Below are 22,164 nucleotides of genomic sequence, written 5' to 3' on the forward strand. Positions count from 1 at the left end.
AATTTTCTTCGATTTCAAGTTCAACTTGTACATGAGCAATTGACGGCCTATTTTGGCCTTGTTCTGACTGACGATTTTTTTTTTATTGTCTCTTTCCACAGATGTAGTCAATTTGATTCTTGTGTGTTCCATCTGTTGAGTGCCACATATAATCACTGTTTATGTTGTTGAACAAAGGTATTTGTAATGAAGAGGTCATTGATCCTGCCAAATTCTATCGCCAAGGCTATATTTTCCAGCTACCAAACCTACTTCTTTGTTTCCAACTTTCACATGCCAATCACCAGTAGTTATCAATGCCTCCTGATTGCATGTTTGATCAATTTCAGACTACAAAAGTTGGTAAAAATCTTCAATTTCTTCATCTTTGGCCTTAGCAGTTGGTGTGTAAATTTGAATAATCATTGTACTAACTGGTCTTCCTTGTAGGTGTATTGATATTATCCTATCACTGACAGTGTTACACTTCAGGATATATCTTGAAATGTTCTTTTTGAAAACTAACGTGATGCCATTCCTTTTCAATTTATCAGTCTCGGCATAGCAGGCCTTATGATTGTTTGACTCAAAATGGTCAATACCAGTCCATTTCAGCTCACTAATGCCTAGGATACCTATGTTTATGCATTCCATTTCAGTTTTGAAAATCTCCAATTTTCCTAAATTCATACTTTGTACACTCAATGTTCTTATTTATTTATTTATTGTGCTTTAGGTGAAAGTTTACAAATCAAGTCAGTCTGCCATACAAAAAGTTATACACGCCTTGCTATACACTCCCAGCTGCTCTCCTCCTAATGAGACTGCACATTCCTCCTCTCCACCCTGTATTCCTTGTGCCCATTCAACCAGCTCCTGTCCCCATCTTTCTTCTCATCTCACCACCAGACAGGAGTTGCCCACATAGACTCAAGTGTTCACTTGAGCCAAGAAGCCCACTCATCACCAGTATCATTGTCTATCTTACAGTGCAGTCCAGTTCCTGTCTGTAGAGTTGGCTTTGGGAATGGTTCCAATCTTTGGCTAACAAAGGGTCTGGGGACCATGACCCTCAGGGTCCCTCTAGTCTCAGTCAGACCATTAACCCTGGTATTTTTACAAGAATTTGACATCTGTATTCCACTGTTCTCCTGCTACATCAGGGACTCTCTGTTGTGTTCCCTGTCAGGGCAGTGATCAGTGGTAGCCGGGCACCATCTAATTCTTCCAGTAGTTAATTTCATTTTTTTGCTGAATTTTATTCTGTTGTGTGGATATACCACATTTTTCACCACTAAGTATGTTGTTACCTGTAGGTTTTCATACATTGATTAAATTGAAGGAATTCCCTTCTATACCTAGTTTGCTGAGTGTTTGGGTGTTGGATTTTGTGAAATGCTCCTTCTGTGTCTATTGAAATAATCATGTGGTTTTTCTTTTTAGTTGCAAGTATTGGGGATTAAATTGACTTTCAAATGTTAAACCAACCTTATATTCCTGGGATAAATTCAACTGGACTTGACTTGTTCAAATTTTGTTTAGGATTTTGCATCAGTATTCATGAGATAACAGTCTGCTGTTTTCTTGTAATATCTTTCTCTGGTTTGGTTATCAGTATAATGCTGGCTTCATAGAATCAGTTGGGAAGTCCATTTTCTCTTCGATTTTATGGAATAGTTTGTGTAAAATTGGTATGATTTATTCCTTAAATGTTTTGTAGAATTCACTAGTGAAAGTGTGTGTGTGTGTGTGTGTGTGTCTGTATTGCCTGTGTGTGTGTGTGTATGGGAAGGTTTTTAACTTTAATTTATTCAATACATATAAGCTATTGCAGTTATCTATTTTTTCTTTTGAGAGCTTTTTTGCTTTGTGCCTTTCACAGAGTTGTCCATTTCATCTAAGTTGTTGAATTTATTGCCATAGAGTTGTTAATATTATTCCCTTATTATCCTTTTAGTATCTGTAGAATCTATAATTATGTGACCTCTCTCATTTCCAATATCGGTAATTTGTGTCTTCTCACTTTTTTTGTCCTGGTCAGGCTACAGAGTTACCAATTTTATTGATCTTTTCTTTTTCAAGTTCTGTAAGTTTAGCTTCAGATATCTTGAATCCCTATTATTAGGTGCAAAAATGTTTAGGACTGTTATATTCTCTTGATGGATTGACCCATTTATCATTAAAAAATGACCTTATTTATCCCTGTTTATATTCTTTGCTCTGAAGTCCACTGTCTGGTATCAATATAGCCACTCCAACTTTCTTTTGATTAGTATTAGCTTGTTATATATTTCTCATCTTTTTTATATTTTATCTATCTATGCATTTATATTTAAAGTGTGTTTCTTGTAGGCAGCAACAGCTGGGTTGTAATTTTTATCCAGTCTGACAATTTATGCCATTTAATTGAATTGTTTAGATCATGTACATTTAATGTGATTACTGACATGGGTAGGTTTAAATATATCATCTTGCTATTTGTTTTCTATTTGTCCCATCTGTTGTTTGTTCTCTTTACCTTTTTATCTGCCTTTTCTTAATATTAATTGAATATTTTAAAATTATTTTTATAAATGGAATTCATATGATACAACATACAATGGAATCAAATTCAGCAAAAAAATGTAATATATGCTTTTATTATTCCCTTTTATCTACTTTTTTGGCTTATTAGTAATAAGTCTGTTTCATTATCGTAGTCACTGATTCAGAGTAAGGTTTTTCAACAGCAGCACTGTTGACATTTTGGACTGGGTAATTCTTTGTTGTGGGGTTCTGCCCTGTGCGTTGAAGAATGTTTAGTAGTATCCCAAAATTTGACACTACATGCCAGTAGCATACCCCAGTTGTGACAAAGAAAAGTCTCTAGACATAGCCAAATATCCTTAGAAGGCAAAATAGTGTCTATATGAGAACAACTGCTTTAGGGTTTATATTATACATCATTAGCTTATTATAGTTTACCTTCACATGATACACCACTTCATGAACTGTTTGTTGTTAGATGCCATCAAGTCAGTTCAGGGAGTTGCCAGAAATTCAAGCCAGATTCATGTATACTTTAAGAGCTTTATAACAGTATATCTATGAGTTGAAATCGACTCTACGGCACTGGGTTTGGTTCCGTTTTCCGTTTATAACAGTATACTTCCTTTTCTCCCCTCCCAGTCTTTATGCTATTGTTGCCATTCATTTTACTGTTAGTTATATTATAAACCCCACATTACATTGTCATCATTGTTATTTAAACTATCAAAACAAGTTATGTAGTGGTTAAGTGCTTGGCTGCTAACAGAAAAGTAGGCAGTTTGAACCCAGCAGCCATTCCATGGGAGAAAGATGTGGCAGTCTGCTTCTCTAAAGATTACAGCCTTGGAAACCCTATGGGTAGTTCTACTCTGTCCTATAGAGTTGCTATGAGTTGTAATCAACTCGACAGCAATGGGAACAAGAAATTGCCAATTATCTTTCAAAGAGATATAAATAAAGAGGAAAAAATCATATGTATTTAACCATGTACTTATCATTTCCAGTGCTATTCACTCCTTTGTGTAGATCCAAATTTCCCTTTAGTATCATATTCCTTTTTCCGGAAGGATGTCCTTTAACATTTCTAATAGTGTGGGCCTGCTTAAGATTTATATTTTAGTTGATGTATGTCTAAAAAGGTGTTTATTTCATGGTGAACTTTAAAAGGTATTTTAGATGGGTATAAAATTCTGGCTGTTGCTGCTGTTAGGTGCCATTGAGTCAATTCTGACTCATAGCGACCCTATGTACAACAGAGCAAAACACTGCCCAGTCCTGAGCCATCCTCACAATTGTTATGCTTGAGCCCAATGTTGCAGCCACTGTGTCAATCCATCTCGTTGAGGGTATTCCTCTTTTTCACTGACCCTCTACTTTACCAAGCACAATGTCCTTCTCCAGGGACTGATCCCCCCTGATGACATGTCCAAAGTATGTGAGAAGTAGTCTCATCATCCTTGTTTCTAAGGAGAATTCTGGCTGTATTTCTTCCAAGACAGATCTGTTCATTCTTTTAGCAGTGCATGGTATATTCAATATTCTTCTCCAACAGGATAATTCGAAGGTATCAATCCTTCTTTGGCTTTCCTTATTCATTGTACAGCTTTTGCATGCATATGAGGCAATTGTGAAAACACCATGGCTTGGGTCAGGTGCATCTTAGTCTTCAAGGTGACGTCTTTGCTTTTTAACACTTTAAAGAGGTCTTTTGCAGCAGATTTGCCCAATGCAATGCGTGGGTATTTCTCAAGCTGAAAGAACTGAAGAAAAATTTTAAACCTCAAGTTGCAATATTGAAGGATTCTATGGATAAAATATTAAACAAGACAGGTAGCTTCAAAAGAATATGGAAGAAATACACACAGTCACCACACCAAAAAGAATTGGTTGACGTTCAACCATTTCAGGAGGTAGCTTATGATCAGGAACCGATGGTACTGAAGGAAGAGATCGAAGCTACGCTGAAGGCATTGACGAAAAACAAGTCTCCAGGAATTGACAGAATACCAACTGGGATGTTTCAAAATTCTGGTTGACAGAGTTTATTTCAGTGCTTTAGAAATGTTGCTCCACTGTCTTTCGGCTTGCCTTATTTCCAGTGAAAATCTGATGCCATCCATATTTTTGTTTCTCTGCTTATAAGATATATTTTTTTTCCTCTGGCTGCTTTTAATTTTTAACTTTATCACTGTTTTTGAGTAATTTGGTTATGATGTGCCTTTGCATAATCTTTTCTGCGGTTCTTATACTTGGGCTTCATTGAGCATCTTTGATCTGTGTGTTTATAATTTTCATCAAATGTGGAAAATTTTCAGCCATTATTTCTTAAAATATCTTTTCCACCTCCTTCCTACTCTTTCAGGGACTTCAATTACATGTGTATCACTCTGCTTGAAGTTGTCCAACTTCTTATTAATGTATTTTTTTTAAGTTCTTTTCTCTTGGTATGCTTTACTTTAGGTAGTTTCTATTGCTATGTCTCCAAATTCACTAGTCTTTTCTTCTGCAATGTCTAATCTCCCATTAATCTCACTCTGTGTACTTTTCATCTCACACATTGTAATTTTCATTGGTAGAAAGTTCTATTTGGGTCTTTTATTATATCTTCCATGTCTCCACTTCACTTTTTAAGCATTTGGAATGCAACTATAATAATTATTTTAGTATCCTCTTCCGATAGTTCTAAAATATGTGTCTGTTCTGAGTTCTTTTCACTTAACTTATTTTCCTTTTCCTCATAGACCATATTTTCCTGCTCCTTTACATTATGTAAATTTTTGATTGGATAGCAGACATTTGTGAATTTTATTTTGCTGCATTATATGTATTTTTGTATGCCTACAAATATTACTGACATTTGTTCTGGGATGTCATTAGATTATTTGGAAACTGTCTGATCCTTCTTGGACTTGATTTTAAGATTTGTTAGGCAGAATAACAGCAGTATTTAGTCTAAGGCTAACAGCTCCTCACTACTAAAGAATGAGCTTTTTGGATACTCTACAAAATGGCCTGTGAATTATGAGATTTTCCAGTCTGTCTGTGGGAAAACACACTATTCTTGGCCCCACACGAGCAGTTACTTCTAATCTGTTACTTCTAATCTTCTTGCATGGTTCTTTCCCTGACCTTAAGTGGTTTCCCAACATATGTGTGTACTCAGTATTCAGTTGAATACTCAAGGGGGGGAGGGCTCTGCAGACAGCCTGAGTTCTTTCTTTGTGCAGTTTTCTCTTCTCTAGTACTCTGCCCTGCAAACTCTAGCTGTCTCTTAGCTCCATCTCCTCAACTCAAGGGATCCTTTCAGGCTCCATCTGACTCCCTCCTCCATGAATCACAATCTGGTAACTTTCTCAGGGCAGTAATCTGATGCAGTAAGCTCTGGCATTGCTGTCCTTCACTGCCTGTGGTGAAGAGACTCCAAGGTGCCACTGTCCTCTAATCCCTATCCTCTCCTAGGACCTGAGAGTGATTGCAGCTTTTTGAGACCCTAAGCAGAGAACTAAGACAGGCCTGGACTCCCGACCACAGAAACTATGAGATAATGAATGTGTGTTGTTTTAAGCTGCTAAGACTGTAGTAAGTTGTTGTGCAGCAATAAATAACTAATACAGATGCTTCATGGCCTATGTCTTCAAAACTGTTGCTTTATACATTTAGTTAGTTTACGAGTTGTTTCAGGTGGGAACACAAATCCTATCTCTGTTACTGTCTCTTGGCTAGAGTGGACATCTCATGTATCAGATACTAAATGTAAATTTAAAATAATTTAAATTTATATTTTATAAACAAAATAAAATGTAAAAATTCAGTTCCCTACTCGCACTAGGCACATTCCACGTGCTCAATAGCCTAGCCACATATGATTAGTGGATACTGTATTGCACAGCACAGTGGTAAAATCTCTGATCATATATGAATTGAATAAATGAATGGCAGTTGTCTTGACTTTTAGCATTCTCATTCTCAGGGCTCATTTCAGTGGAATAAGTTTTTAGGGAAAGTTAGTTGAGAAAAATAAGATGAAGAGAAATAGAGACACGGGTGCCAGATTTACTCCAGGACAGTGATCTTCGATCATTTGTGTTACAGAAACCAATAGAAAAAAAATCATGAATGATGGAGGGTCTCCCCACTGGAGATAAAGAAGGAGAGACGTGGGAATACAGAGGTGTATGTATGTAAGTGGTATTGAACACCCAAGTATTAGAGTTCACTGTAACAATCTTTCCACCCCCTCTGGAACTCTGATGACAACTACATAATATGATTAGTCTTTTCCCAAACTCATTCCTTTCCTTTTATTCTTTATCTTGGTGAATGGCACTTCCATCTACCCAGTCAAAAAAAACACCAGAGTAAAAAACTAAAAATCACTTATGGTTTTGTCTACTCATTCATACCTTCCACATCCAATCACTTCTCAAGTCATATCATTTATCTCCTTAATATCTATTTTCTTCCTTCTCCTCCTCTTTAGCCCATCAGTTATTGCCTTAGTTTAGATTGTTATCATTTCTTGCTTAGATTATTGTATTATAATTATTTTCCTCGCTTCAGTTTATTTGCAAGAGGTTTATCAATTTTATTAAAAGTTTTTGAAGAATCAGATTTTTGTTTCATTTTTCTCTATTTCTTTCCTATTTTAAATTTCATTGATTTATGCTCCTATAATTTATTTCCTTTGGCTTGCTTTGGGTTTAGTTTGTTCTCTTTTTCTATTTTCTTCAAGTAGAAACAGATTATTGCGTTGCAACCTTTCCTCGTGTCTAATGTGAGCATTTGAAAAAAAGCATTTAGTGCTGCACAATTCCCTCTCAGCACTGCTTTAGCTCTATACCACGTTTCGATATGTTGTATTTCCTTTTTCATTCAGTTATATATATTTTTCATTTCTTTTGAGACTTCCACTTTGACCCATGGATTATTTACATGTGTGTTGTTTAATTTCCATGTGACAACAGAATGGATTTTTTAGTCTGCAGGAATGAAGAGTGCTTCCCAGGCCGAGTGCTTCTAGTAGCTTGATCCCTCTTCCCAGTGCTTCAAGTTGCCTGATTTCTTTAGGTGGGAGACAGAATTCCCAGGCCAGGCTGTTTTTTATGATGGTATCTCCCTTGCCATTGCTGCTTTGTTTCACAGTGTCTTTAGGTGTGAAAGGGGAGTTCAGGACCAACAAGGAAGGAGAGCACTTCCACTGACTGCCAGTGGGCCTCCCAACTGATTTCCTTGGCCAGAGTTGGCAGGCATATTTGATGTTGTTGGTAGGACTCCAATTCCATCTGTGGGAGGAATGAGCCTACCCAAGTTGCCTACTGTTGTTAGGTTGGGGATCAGGAAGTGTCAGACCTACATCACTTTCTTCTGTTGAGAAGAGGAGTATAAGGTCATGCCTCTGTGCTGTTCCTCCAGGCTTGGAATCCCTAACCCATTGCCTTCTTCTTTCCACCTTCCATAGTTCTGCTTTGGTGGCCTTTTTCATTATTTACAGAGTTTATAGTTGCACTTTGTGGAGAAGACAAGGGAAGGAGGAGTGTATGCCATTTTTCCAGTCAACTTAGCTTCAGTTTAATTATCCTCAAACTTACCCACCATACTAGTAACTTCAGTTATCTTTCTAAAAGTCCATTCAGGTCTCTTTCATGTTTAAAATCCTTTAATAGTTTCCCATCTATGGACCAACTATACCAAAATCTCCTACGGTGCTTGTTAAAATGCAGATTTATGGGCTCTACAAAGACAAGCTGAATGATATTCTTTTAGAACACAATTTTTATGAAGTTCTGTTATTTTAACATTATGTAAATCACAACGGCTATAGCTGAAAGTCAGAAGAACAAAATAAGATGGTCAAAACATTAGTTTTTCATCATACTGAAATGCACTAATAAGAAATACTATGGTAAATTATTTAATACTGATGGGTATTTTGGTATAAATCAAGATTCAATTATATAATCAAATTAACTGATGCTAATCAAAGGTAAAACAAATTACAATTTGTGAATTACCTTTGAATGCTTTTTAAAACTTAAAAAAAAACTTGCTGTAGGATTGTATGGTGTGCTGATTGCTATATTTTATTTAAACTTATCTTATTTTATAAATATTATGACATCAAAACATGTCCCTTGAGACAATGCAGTCTTAATAAGGTTCTGTTTTGCCAACTTTACAAAATCATAACAGTTTTCTCAATGGCATTCCTACTAACAACATAGGGGAAACCCATTTTCTGCTTTAAATGAAAGATTACTTACTGCTCTTTTTCTAGAACACCCTGTAATCCAAGGCACAGTAAGGTTTCCTGAAATCTGTGGAAACAACAAATGGAATCTCAGTAAGGTATGCATTGACACTACTTGGAATGTTGATCAACACCAAAGAGTTCATATAAGATGTCAAGACAGATCTATTTTCAGAGTATATTCCCCATGTAGACATAGCGGCTTCCTTATTGAAGCCAACAGATTTAAAATTGATTTTAATTCCTCTATAGAAAAATGTTACAAGTGGTACAAGGTTTCCCTGGAAATTCAAGGTTTCTAGGGTATTGTTGGGGCCTGGACACATGGTTTGAATATCTATAGACAATAAAATTATTATGATAAAAATACAGTCCTCTGTGGAATAAAACTTGTAAGAACTACCCAACAGTCACTATAGGTGTCTTTCTAGATAAGGCATCAACAGAAAGCAAGAAAGGATTTCATAATGAAAGGTGTATGCTATAAACTATTTAAACACATTACTTCTATTTACTTTGTAAAATCAGCACTAATTGAATTATTTATCCGTGTGTATTCTTAATTAAAATTTTAGGCATATAGTGTGTCTGGCTGAAACATTTTGTTTCTCCAAATTGTGGCCTAGTTAGGAGTCTATTTACTATGCCCTCCATCCTTTCTTAGGAAATGGTGAATTGCAGATTTTAATAAGTCCATTGATTTAAAGGAAGATTCATTTGCATAAATGATATACGAGTGAAAATGGGAGAAAGTGTGGCCCTTTCACCATTATCACCATTATCAAACCTCTTTAATTAGAATACATCTGGGATCTGTTAATTTGAGTCACATCCTAGTGTTCGATGTTGGTAGTAAAGTTTTTCAAATGTTGTAACCTTGAGAAGATATTTCTTGCACATAAGACACACATTTGATCAAATATTTTATAATAATTTCCCAAATGGAGAGGCGTACTATGGTAGCTGAGTATATATTATTTTTCGATACTCTCATCTACCCATCCACTCAGACCAGAAAAGGAAACAACGCACTTCTAGAAAATCCCATTCAATAGTATAATAGCCTCTATTTAGTAGAAATAAGTGCTGCTTCAGTTGGATTTCGGGGAGTGTTTACAAAGATCAAGGTAGTCCTGAGGTTATATCCCAGCTGTGGCTCAGGTTAAAAAAAAAAACAAACCCGTGGCTCAGGTTAAATTTAGCCTGGCTTAATCAAAACTTTATCTAAGATATATCTAGATTGGAGAGTACTGTAAACTCTCCTCATGAACTCCCTTTCCCTTCCAAACACATATATCATGAACGACTGGCAAGAAGTAAAATCACCTTCTGTTGGTGGTGGTGGAAATGTGGCACTCAATCAAATATTTACTGCTTTTGATAATTTATATTTAGTGATAGCTGATGAATTAATATCATTTCTACTAATAAGGAATAATGTTAAAGAGTATAAATAGTAAAGTAATATCTTTATTCAAACTTCACGTAAACTATTACTGTCTCTGGAAACTAGATCTCCCATTTTACTTTGAGCTCTAAATATACCTACATGCTTGGGTTAGGTTAAAAATCATGTAAACTCCAAATAATATGTATAAGGATTTGACTTATATTTTCACTGAAGGTAAAATCATACTGCAGTTAAATGGCAATTAACTGGAATACTGGGGGATCCTGGGAAGGTGTGAATAACTGATCTTTTTTTTCTTTTTAATGGCAAATGATGATAAAGAAATTCCTTCTGAAAAATTCTTCAAAATATATATTTTCTTGTGCTCCCATCAGTACCTACTTGGTGTATGATATAATAGTTACTAAGTAAACTGTTAGCCTCAGCAAAAGAGGTAATCTGCTAAATAATCACATAATGTACTCATGAAAAAAAATTGATAGAGATATCCAACTGTTTTGGATTACTTGTGCACACACTCCCGTCCATCAATGAGGATAATTCTGCCTGTATAGAGTTGCTACAGAAAACATGCAAAACCAAATGAATTTAAAAAAAAAGTCTAGTAACTACTGGAAAGTTACACATGAAAAAATAAAAATAATACTTATATTAAACACGGTAATTGAATATACATAAACACTGGCATTACAAATATTCAGTATATAAAATGTGGCTTCTTTTTTAAATCAATTGTATTTAACCAAGAAAATGGAAGACTCCTGTAAGCACATTAGCATACAAATATTATAAATTCTGTGTGATTTGGAAAGAAACGACGTTTCACTTTTTTGTTTTATAATTCTGTGGCAGCAGTTGTGTGATACTTAAATGCCATAATTAACTATTCTTTACTATTTATTTTAAATCTATTCTTCAGTTCCTTTAGTTTCTGGTAAAACTCATGAACACCCAGGCAGAACAGCTGAATTTGTAGACTTTTTTGAATCACAGTAGTGTATAAATATGTGTCCCCAAATTGGGAAGTTTTGCTTTGTGCCATATTGATGACAAGGTTTCTCGCTCACCAGAACTATAAAATGCAGTATTGCAAATGAGCAGAGTAATAGATTTCTCATTTAAATGATATTTCACTTCCACCCACAATTTCAGCAGCCTGATATGGAAAACTACAAAATGAATCTCTAAAGAGGTAAGACTGATTTAACAAATATATCAGAATTTATACATCCAAATGAGTGCTGCATACAACTTGTCATGGAAGCTCCATAGACACATCCAAACTCCCTAAGGGACCAAATTTCTGGGCTCAGGCTGTGAGGACCATGGTCTCAAGAAACATCTAGCTAAATTGGCATAACATAGATTATAAAGAAAATGTTCTATATTCTACTTTTGTGATTTGGGGATTTAAAGGCTTGTGAGCAGCTATCTAAGATAGTCCACTGGCCTCACCCTGTCTGGAGCAAGGGAGAATGAAGAAAACCAAAGACACGAGGGAAAGATTAGTCCAAAGAACTAATGAACCACAACTACCACGGCCTCCACAAGACTGAGTCCAGTACAACTAGATGGTCCCCTTTTCCACCACCGACTGCTCTGACAGGAATCACAATAGAGGGTCCCGGACAGAGCTGGAGAAAAATGTAGAACAATATTCTAATTCACACGCACAAAAGACCAGACTTACTGCTCTGACAGAGACTGGAGAAACCTGAGAGTATGGCCTCCAGACAGCCTTTTAGCTCAGTAATGAAGTCACTCCTGAGGTTCACCCTTCAGTCAAAGATTAGACAGGCCCATAAAACAAAATGAGACTAAAAGGGCACACCAGCCCAGGGGCAAGGATGAAAAGGCAGAAGGGGGCAAGAAAACTGGCAATGGGGAACCCAAGGTCAAGAAGAGAAGAGTGTTGACATGTTGTGGGTTTGGCAACCGATGTCACAAAACAACTTGTGCATTAATTGTTTAATGAAAAGCTAGTTTGCTCTGTAAACCTTCATCTAAACTATAATTTTAAAAAAAAGAAAATGTACGTTTCAAAGCAGAAAACTTGAGAAGTTATAAACTCATTACAATGACGTTTCCTTTTTTGAAATAATTTGGGAACTTTGGTTTTGAGTTTTCAGTTGGTGATTCACCCAGAGATTCTGTCTCATTACTTCACTTTCCTTTTGTTTTCAACTGAAAATATGATAGCCAAGATTGATCATCCATATTATTCACTAGGCGTAGCTCAGAATGAATTCTGATTATTTTCCAAAATCAAGTTTACCCTCAAATGAAGATTTGTGACCACTGAAAGCATTTAAAGAATCCCACAGACTTTTAAGGCAAGTATAAAAGATTTTCAAAAATTTTTTGATAAATTGAACAGTATTGAAATAAGTGTATATAACTCCCAAGGTAACTTGCTTGAATTCTGTTCAAATATTTATCAGTAATCTCTTTCGTACAAGGTGCTGTTTTAGGTGTTACAGGAAATAAAAAGATGGGTAACACATAATTTCCTGGAAGTCTGAGAGGGAGAGATAAGACAGGAACATGAAAGATTTTAATACAAAGAAATCTATGATAAGTGTTATAAGAAAGGTACAATAAATGAAGTGCAATAGGAGTTCAGAGATGGCAAAAGTACATTCACTTGGAGAATGATAGCTCATCTGTACCTTAAAAGCTGGGTAGAATTTTGATAGACAAAAATGAAGAAGAGAGTATTTCATGGAAAAAGAATGGCACAAGCACGGTGGAACAGAACAGTAGAGTGTGTTGGGGGAATGGTCAGTTCAACTAGAACTAAAAGGGGAGGTTGAAGTCATTTTGTGGATGGATATGAATGCCAAGATACAATTATATCTAATTGTGGAGAAAGTGGGGAGCAAGTGAAGATTCTTAAACAGAGAAGTTGTAGCCTCAGAATTGTATTTTTAGGATGATTAACTTGCCTATTTGTGTAGAGTGAATTGAAGAAGTAAGGAAATGTTTATAATAATTTGGGTAAGAAGTAATCCACATTTGGAACTAGGGTAGGGGGAGTAGGAATTGAGAAAAGAAATATAAAACAGATTTCCAAAGAAAGATCATGGGCATGAGACAGACGAGAACTAAACACTGTCAAGATAACTGGAATAGTTTTTTTTTTTTTTTATGGCCATGAAAAAACTGCCTCCCCAAGTGGTTGGCTTGTTCAAGCTAATAGAGAGTCATAACTTTGAGTGTTAACTCAAGGCAGTTCCACTGTTGAAAATCTCCTTCTCATGGATAAGAGTGGATAGCTTAAAGGAGGTCACACACATATTTGGATGTTAGCTGGACTCATCTGTATAGTTAAGGTTTGAGAATCCAATTGTAGCACTTCTCTTTCTCATGTAATTAAAAATCTGCAAAATTATGCTTTGAATAGACATTGCGTATTAAAATATTAATTATGCATTATATAGACACAATACTAAACATGATTGTACACTGACAAGAATGCATGTATGAGGTGTACAGCACAGAGAACACTGTTAAGCATGTGGTAGGCACTTAATGAATACTTGCTGATTGATTTATTGATTGAATAATATTAGGCCTTTATTATTCACTGCTTATCACTTATTGAAACTCAATAAAAGACCAAGAGATTATTGAAAAGATTATTTATGAGACTATTACATCTCAGAAATTAGCCCATGGGGTGGGAAAGAAGTAAGTTTTTTGCCTGTTGAGAACAATGTGTTCTGCAACAAAGAATAAAAGATGTCCTGATGTTTTAAAAAAGCTTTCCCCCTCTTCTCTCCATTAAGTCCCTGGACAAGCTTTCAGAAATTAGATTCCCTTTACAAATAAACGCTGTGATACTCAATCTTTGGTCAAACACAGTTTTTTTAGCATATAAATTTTTCTTCTATTCGGTGATATGAAATTGGTGTTAAAAAATTGTTAGCATGAAACGTTCTTGGCATTGATAACCAAGATATTATTTGGGGATTTATTTTTAGTATGTAATATTTCATAAACCACATGAGATTAAGAACTGGGAAATTGAAATTCTAAGCTGTTTCAAATGAAATTATAAAAATAACTCAGATAACTTTCAACATTGAAAAAAATAACTCATGTACAACACAAAGAAAAAACATGATTTCACCTTAATGATTTTTGAGATACTGGCTGTTAAAAATAATGGGAGAATTTAAACAATAAAATAAATTAATATGCTGATGGTCATGTTATGATACAAAGGCACTGAAACAAAAAACCAAACCAAACCCAGTGCCATCGAGTCAATTCCGACTCATGGCGACCCTGTAGGACAGAGTAGAACTGCCCCATAGAGTTTCCAAGGAGCACCTGGCGGATTCGAACTGCCGACCTTTTGGTTAGCAGCCGTAGCACTTAACCACTATGCCACCAGGGTTTCCAGGTAAAGGCACTGGGGCATATAAAATTACAAATCTGGAAGCCCTGAAATTATACACTTTAGTATGTTTTTTTTTTTAATATTATCTTAATCCCACTAAATTAAAAAAGACAGATATTTGAGCAAACATAAAAAAAAATTTCTTCACTAATTTCAGAAAAAGAATTGTCAAATATTAGCTTTAGGTTCTAAATATATATATGAAATGAAATATTTTATTACATGTGTATTTGGAGATGAGTTCCAAAAACAACAGCAAAAGACATATAGCTCTTAGCACATTGCCATCTTTGTTGGGCTGGGCTAGTGTTCTTTCCGTGATTCATACCTCCATGTCTTTGCTTTGCATATGTCTCCTTGTTGAACTCAAAATAGACTTTTAAAAGAAATCAAATACTCTGGTTCTTTGTGGCACTAACACTATATGTGCTGATACAGTCACTCTGTGATTTAAAAAACAAACAGCAATTGGAAACAGATTTGTTTTTGGCCAAAAAATTCTTGATGAATGCCCTAATAATACAATCTTTACTCATAAACTTAAAATTTCATTCTTCCTTTAGCAGAACAAAAATACACACTGCAGGCTGAAGAATCACACATACTTCCTTGCAGAGCTTCACATACCTTGATCTAAACAGTTAATGTCTGTTGTCAACTCTTAGAACATTCTTCCATTTGCACTCAGTAAAGAATCATCATACCACTGGAACTGTTCTTACAAAACCTTCAGATACTATTGTTACTCATTCAAATATCATGCCAGAGTGATAATAGCGTGAAAAGAATTTTTAAAAAACCACATTACTTCTCTTCTAAATGAGAGCAGAGAAATATTTGAGTATGAAAATTGCATTTTCTATATGTGTGTTTAGCAATTTCACGTGACAAAGATGCATTGAAGTTGATGCAAGACTTCCAGAACATCGGCGTGTGGACTTCTGTAAGTCTACTCCTCCAAAAAGCAATAAAAACATTGGAAAACAAATTGTCAAAAGCAGCTTTTAATAGTTCTTGAAGTTAATCAAAGACCTGAAACAATCTGAGGAGCTTTTTTTTTTTCCCATGAAAAAACTGCTGAACTTCAATAAGAACATGATTCGTGGTACTGTAAGTTGACCTACACCCATACTCCACTCTTCAGTTCCATGGTAGACTTGAAAACCAACAGACTCGACAACAATCACTGGAGGGAAAAGAACTGATTTGGAGCTACTAAAAAAGTCCCATCCCTAGAATAATGTCACTACCTGACCTATTTCTCAGCTCCTTAGAAGAGCCCCATTCACAGAATGTTGCTTTATTTGACCTAACTCAGAAGTCACTACGTGGGAAAACCTCTACTTCCAGAGAGTTTGCTAAGAAAAATTAATGGTAATTGTTTTAATATGGCAGCTGCATGAACCATGTCCACTTGGGAAAAATAAGAGCCTGGCGAAAAAATTAAAAGAAAGACATTTGGGATGAAATGTCAATAAACCAAAAACCAAACCCATTGCCACTGAGTCAATTTTGACTAGATGTCCATAAAACCCAAGATGTCCATAAAACCAACCCATAGAGGGCTTTAAAAAGGTCTGACTCCTTCCTGGGGAATCTAGAAGGCTGAACAAATGTGCAGGCCTGTGTGCATACCAAAGAATGACCTCTGATATCTCACCTCTGGCTGACACTGAGGTCCTGAGTAAGCTGGAAGTGAAGGCAAAGACAGTTGTAAACTGTATGATGTTAAAGGTGTGCCCCAAAACACACACAAAGGATGGAAGACTTCAAGACATTTAAGGAGGAGGGGGAGCCAACATGGCACTATAGACAGAAGCACCACACAGTCCCTCTACAGCAAAGACATGAAAGACCAAGTAAAACAGATACAAATGTCAATCCTGGAATCCTAAGCACCAAATGAAGGAATAAAGAACTCAACAAAGCATGGAATGGAATAAAAAATGGACAGAGAACAGAGAACGAGAAGAGCTACGGAGTGGAACTCTCCTACCAGTTAACATGACACAGGCTTGCCATCTTGGACCTTGGCCACCAAGAATGGCAGACAGGAGGTACGGGAATGCAACTTCATGGAGCTCCCAACAGGAGACAGAGCACCATGTAACCAGGGTTACATGCTTTCCCATCCTCGATTGTTCTTCCCTCTATGTGGCATCCACGCTTAACAACAGGTGACAGTTGCTTGGGAGGAGAGATACCGGCTCCTTGCTGCTCAGATTCACCTTTCCTCTACTGGCCGGCTCCTTCAGTGCCATTTTTTTGTTGTTGTTGTTATTTTTTGGACTCTTTTTGTTTGTTTCTTCTTTCTCTCTCACTTCTTTCCTTTCTTTTCTCCTGCCCAGCTAGCACCGTGTGCCTTCTTGGCCCTTTCTTGAGGGGCTGTGACACACTGCTCACCTAGAGAGCCACTAGCACATGGATTACCTGGGTCTGTGCTATCCCACTGGAAGCCTCCCTCAGCACCATTTTTGGGGGGTTACTTACCTATCTCTCCCTTCCTTCCTTTCTTTTCTTCCACCCACCTAGCCTGGTGTGCCATCCCTGACCCTTCTAGATGGGCTGTGCCACATCACTTGGCTAGTGAGCTGCTGGCACACAATTTCCCTGGGTCCACACCATCCCAGTAGAAGGCTCCTTTGGCATCATTTATTTTATTTTATTTCCCCCCCCCTACAGTTTCTTATCCCTTTCTCTCTCCCGTCCTTCCTTTCCTGTCTCCCTTTCACCAAGCCCCTTATGATCTCCCTCCCCTTCTTTATGAACTGTGCCACACCATTCGGTACATGGCCTATGACACCCCATGAGCAGGCTCCCTCAACTCCATTTTTAAAAATATTCTCTTTCTCTCCCTTCCTTTCTTTTCCACTACTTAACTAGCCACATGTGCCATTCCCACCACTTCTTGATGAGCTGTGCCACACAGCATAGCTAGAGAGGCACTGGCACATGGTCTCTCTGAGTTTGTGCTGCCCTTACTGGCAAGCCCCTATAGTGCATTTCTTTCTTTTTTTTTTTTTTTTAGTTTCTTCTCACTCTCTCTCTCTCACTTCCTTCCTTTAATTTCTCCCACTCACCTAAACTCATGTGCTGCACCCACCCTTCTCAATGGGCTATGCTGTACCATTCAGCTAGAGAGCCTCTGACACACTGTCTCCCCAGGTCTGTACCACCCCTCAGGCCAGCTCAGTCAGTGCCATATTTTTATTTTTCTTTATCTTCCCCTTCTGCCTTTTATTTCTTCCTACCATCTAGGCCCTGCACTGCTCCACCCCTTCTTGATGGGCCATGTTGTGCTGCTCAGCCAGGGAGATATCAGCTCATGCCACCTCAATTCTGTCCCACCCCAACCGCCTGCTTCCCCAGCACCATATTTATTTATTTTTTGTTGTTTTTGTTTTGGTTTGTTTTTTTGTTTGTTTTGTTTTTTTTTCTTTCTTATATTTCCCTTCCTTTCTCCAGCCCACCTAGCCCCATGCTCCACCCACCCCTTTCTTGACAGGCCGAGCAGCATCTAATGGCTAGAAAGCCACCAGCACGTGGCCTTGCTGGGCCTGCCTTGTCCCCATCCACCAAATAGTATCACGTGGACATTTTATTGACTTTTTCTTTCTTTCTTCCTTTTTTCCTTCATTTATTCCCTCTTCTTCTGCTTCTGTTTCTCTCTTCTTTCCCTTCTTTCTCTCACTTACTTAGCTCCACACATCACATCCTATTCCTTTCCTTTTGCCTACCTGTACCACATGCTTAGTGCTGCAGTCCCAAGCAACACAGGTGCAGATGACCAGGCCCCATCTTGCACTGCCTCCTGGCCTCACTCTGTCGGCCCCAGTACATGCCACAAACTAACCATCATTGCCCCTCCCCCCTGACCTGCCCTGTTGCACAATAGCTGAGTGACTGGCCCTGTGCACCTGGACAGAGAAGTGAGAATCATCATGCCCAGAGATGAGTAAGCAACAAAGCACACCCAGCCTCCCTACCCAGTTATAATCAAATAAAACAAAAAAGCAGGATGAAACAAACAAATATACCATCAATAAATGAAGAAAATAATTCCTGAATGTCTCAAAATCAGCAGACTATATATGTATAAAAAGACAGAATAGCTCCAGAAAACTTCCAAAATAAAACACCAGATGACCTCCCGGTAGAAGAAAAGGCACTGGAACTACTTGATAGGGAATTCAAAACTCTAATATTCAGGGCTTTCCAAGAAATGAAGGAAAAGGCAGACAAAAATAAGGAAAAAAAATAGATAAAATAATGGAAAATACACTCAAAATCACGGAAAACACAGACTGAGCAATGGAAGAACTCAGGAAAATAACACAGGAACAAAATGTAAAAAAAAGAAAACTAGAAGTCATACAAAAACAGCAATTAGAAATCCAAAAGGTAAACAATAAGATTTCAGAAATGGACAGTGCAACAGAAGGTTTTAGGAGCAAATTTGAAACAATGGAAGACAAGATCAGTGCGATTGAAGACAAATCCTTGGATACCACATTGTTTGAGTAAAAATCAGGGAAAAAAATGAAGAATACTGAAGAAACCCTGAGAACTATGTGGGCTACAATCAAAAGGAAACATTTGTGTTTAATCGGAGTTCCAGAACAGGGGAAGAAAATGGAAAACACAGAAAGGGTAACTGAAGATTTGCTGACAGAAAACTTCCATAATATTATGAAGGATGAAAAGCTGACCATACAAGAAGCTCAATGAACCCCAAATAGGATACACCCCAAAAGAAAATCTACAAGACATATCATAATCATAGTTGCTAAAACCAAAGACAAAGAAAGAATCCCGAGAGCTGCTCATGAAAAAGGACAAGTCATATACAAAGGGGAAACAATAAGACTAAGCTCTGATTACTCGGCACAAGCCATGCAGACAGGAAGGCAATAGGATGACGTATATAAAACCCTAAAAGAAAAAAAAATGCCAACCAAGAATAATATATCCTGCAAAACTCTTGCTCAAATATGATGGCAAAAGGGGGACATTTCCAGATAAACAGAAATTAAGGGGGTATGTAAAAAACAAAAGAAACTTACAAGAATTATAAATGGGAATCCTTTGGTTAAGGAACCAACAACATCAGACAACAACCTGAATCTAGGATACAAGACAGCAACCGCCATATATCAACCTAGGTAATGAACCTTGAAGGATAAAACAAAACTAAATGATTACAACATGAAACCAGAGAGATCAATTTGTAAATGACAACAACATCAGAACAATAAAATAGGGATTAAATGGTGTAGGTATAAAACTTTCAAATGGAGAGAGAGCCAAGGTGAATATCAAGTAATAAAAGACTGGTTTAAACTTAGGAAGATGGGGTTAAATTTCAAGGTAAGCACAAAGAAAGTTAACAAACCTACTCATCAAAATAAAGAAGAGAAACTTAAAGTCTCAGTAAACACAACATCTACAAAAATCAATCAATGTAATCCATCACATAAATAAAACAAAAGAATCAAATGATCATCACAATCCACACAGAAAATGCATCCAATAAAGTCCAACACCATTTCCTGATAAAAACTCAATAAAATAGGTATAGAAGGGTAATTCCTCAACATAATAAAGGGCATCTCTACAAAACCAACAGCCAACATCATTCTTAAAGGAGAGAGGCTGAAAACATTTCCCTTGAGAACAGGAACAAGACAAAACTGAAACCACAGCCATCGAGTCAATTCTGACCCATAGCAACCCTATAGGACACTATAGAACTTCCCCATAGGGTTTCCGAGGAGTGCCTGGTGGATTTGAACTGCTGACCTTTTTGGTTAGGAGCCATAGCTCTTAACCACTACGCCACAAGACAAGGATGCCCTTTATCACCACTCTTATTTAACATAGTGCTGGAAGTCCTAGATAGACAACTAAGGCAAGAAAAAGAAATATGGGGCATCCAAATTGGTAAAGAAGAGGTAAAATTATCCCTATTTGCAGATGATCTGATACTATACATGGAGAACTCAAAGGACTCCACAAGAAAACTACTGGAATTAATAGAGAGATTCAGCAGAGTGGCAGGATACAAGATAAATATACAAAAATCAGATCCCTATACACCAATAAAGAGAACTATGGAAAGGAAATCAGGAAAACAAAACCATTTATAATAGCCCCTAAAAAAACCAAAATACTTAGGAATAAATCTTACCAGGTATGTAAAAGACCTATACAAAGAAAACTACAAAACGCTACTGCAAGAAGCCGAAAGAGACCTACATTAATGGAAAAACACACCACGCTCATCAATAGGTAGACGTGACATTATGAAAATGTCACTTCTACCCAAAGCTATCTACAAATACAATGCAATCCCAATCCAAATAGCAACAACATTCTTTAATGATATGGAAAAACTAATCATTAACTTTATATGGGAAGGGAAGAGGCCCCATGTAAGTAAAGCACCACTGAAGAAGAATAAAGTAGGAGGACTCACACTAGCTGACCTCAGAGGCTACTACACAGCTAGGGTAGTCAAAACAGCCTGGTACTTGTATGACAGACACATTGATCAGTGGAAAAGAATTGAGAACTCATATGTAAATCCATCCACCTATGATCACCTGATTTTTGACAAAGGCCCAAAGTCCACTAAACGGGGGAAAAGACAGTCTTTTTATCAAATGGTGGTGGCAAAGCTGGATGTCCATCTGCAAAAACTGAAACAGAACCCATACCTCATATCATATACAAAAACTAATGTGAAATGAATCAAAGGCTTAAATATAAGACCAAAAACTATAAAGACCATTGGAGAAAAATATGGTCAATGTTAGAGGCCCCAATATATGGTATAAACAGGATACACACCATAGCTAACAATACACAAACACAAGAAAATAAGCTAGATAACTGAGATCTTCTGAAAATTAAACACTTATCCTCATCAAAAGACTTCACCAAAAGAGTAAAAAGATAACCTACAGATTGGCAAAAAATTTTGGCTATGACAATTCTGACAAAGGTCTGCTATCTAAAATCCATAGAAAAATCCAAAACTTCTACAGCAAAAAGACAAGTAATTCAATTAAAAAAAAATGAGCAAAGGATATGAACAGACACTTCACCGAAGAAGACATTCAGGATGCTAACAGACATATGAGGAAATGCTCACGATCACTAGCCTTTAGAGAAATGCAAATCAAAACTACAATGAGATACCATCTCTCCCTGACGTTACTGGCACAGATCAAAAGAACAGGAAATAACAAATGTTACAGAGGGTGTGGGGAGTTTGGAACTCTTATGCACTGCTGGTGAGAATACAAAATGTTAAAACAATTTTGGAAAATGATACAGCGCTTCTTTAAAAAGCTAGAAATAGAAATATCATAGCATTCAGCAATCCTACTACTACTACTAGGAATACATCCTAGAGGAAAAAGAGCCATCACATGAATAGACATATGCATACCCAAGTTCATTGCAGCATTATTAACAATAGCAAAAAGATGGAAACAGCCTAGATGCCCATCAACTGATGAATGGATAAACAAACAAACTATGGTACATATACACAATGGAATACTATGCAACGATAAGGAACAATGATGA

General features: G+C 36.9%; 1 protein-coding gene across 1 annotated transcript in view; it reads right to left on the minus strand.

Moving 5' to 3' along the window:
- Window positions 1-22,164, minus strand: part of HDX (highly divergent homeobox) — a 135,619-nt gene that overhangs the window by 95,285 nt on the left and 18,170 nt on the right. Inside the window, exon 3 of the mRNA XM_003412703.4 lies at window positions 8,769-8,822. Coding sequence (XP_003412751.1) covers window positions 8,769-8,822 — 54 coding nt within the window. The remainder of the gene's footprint in view (window positions 1-8,768; window positions 8,823-22,164) is intronic.

This window comes from Loxodonta africana, chromosome X (genome assembly GCF_030014295.1).
Source record: "Loxodonta africana isolate mLoxAfr1 chromosome X, mLoxAfr1.hap2, whole genome shotgun sequence".
NCBI classification, from domain to species: domain Eukaryota; kingdom Metazoa; phylum Chordata; class Mammalia; order Proboscidea; family Elephantidae; genus Loxodonta; species Loxodonta africana.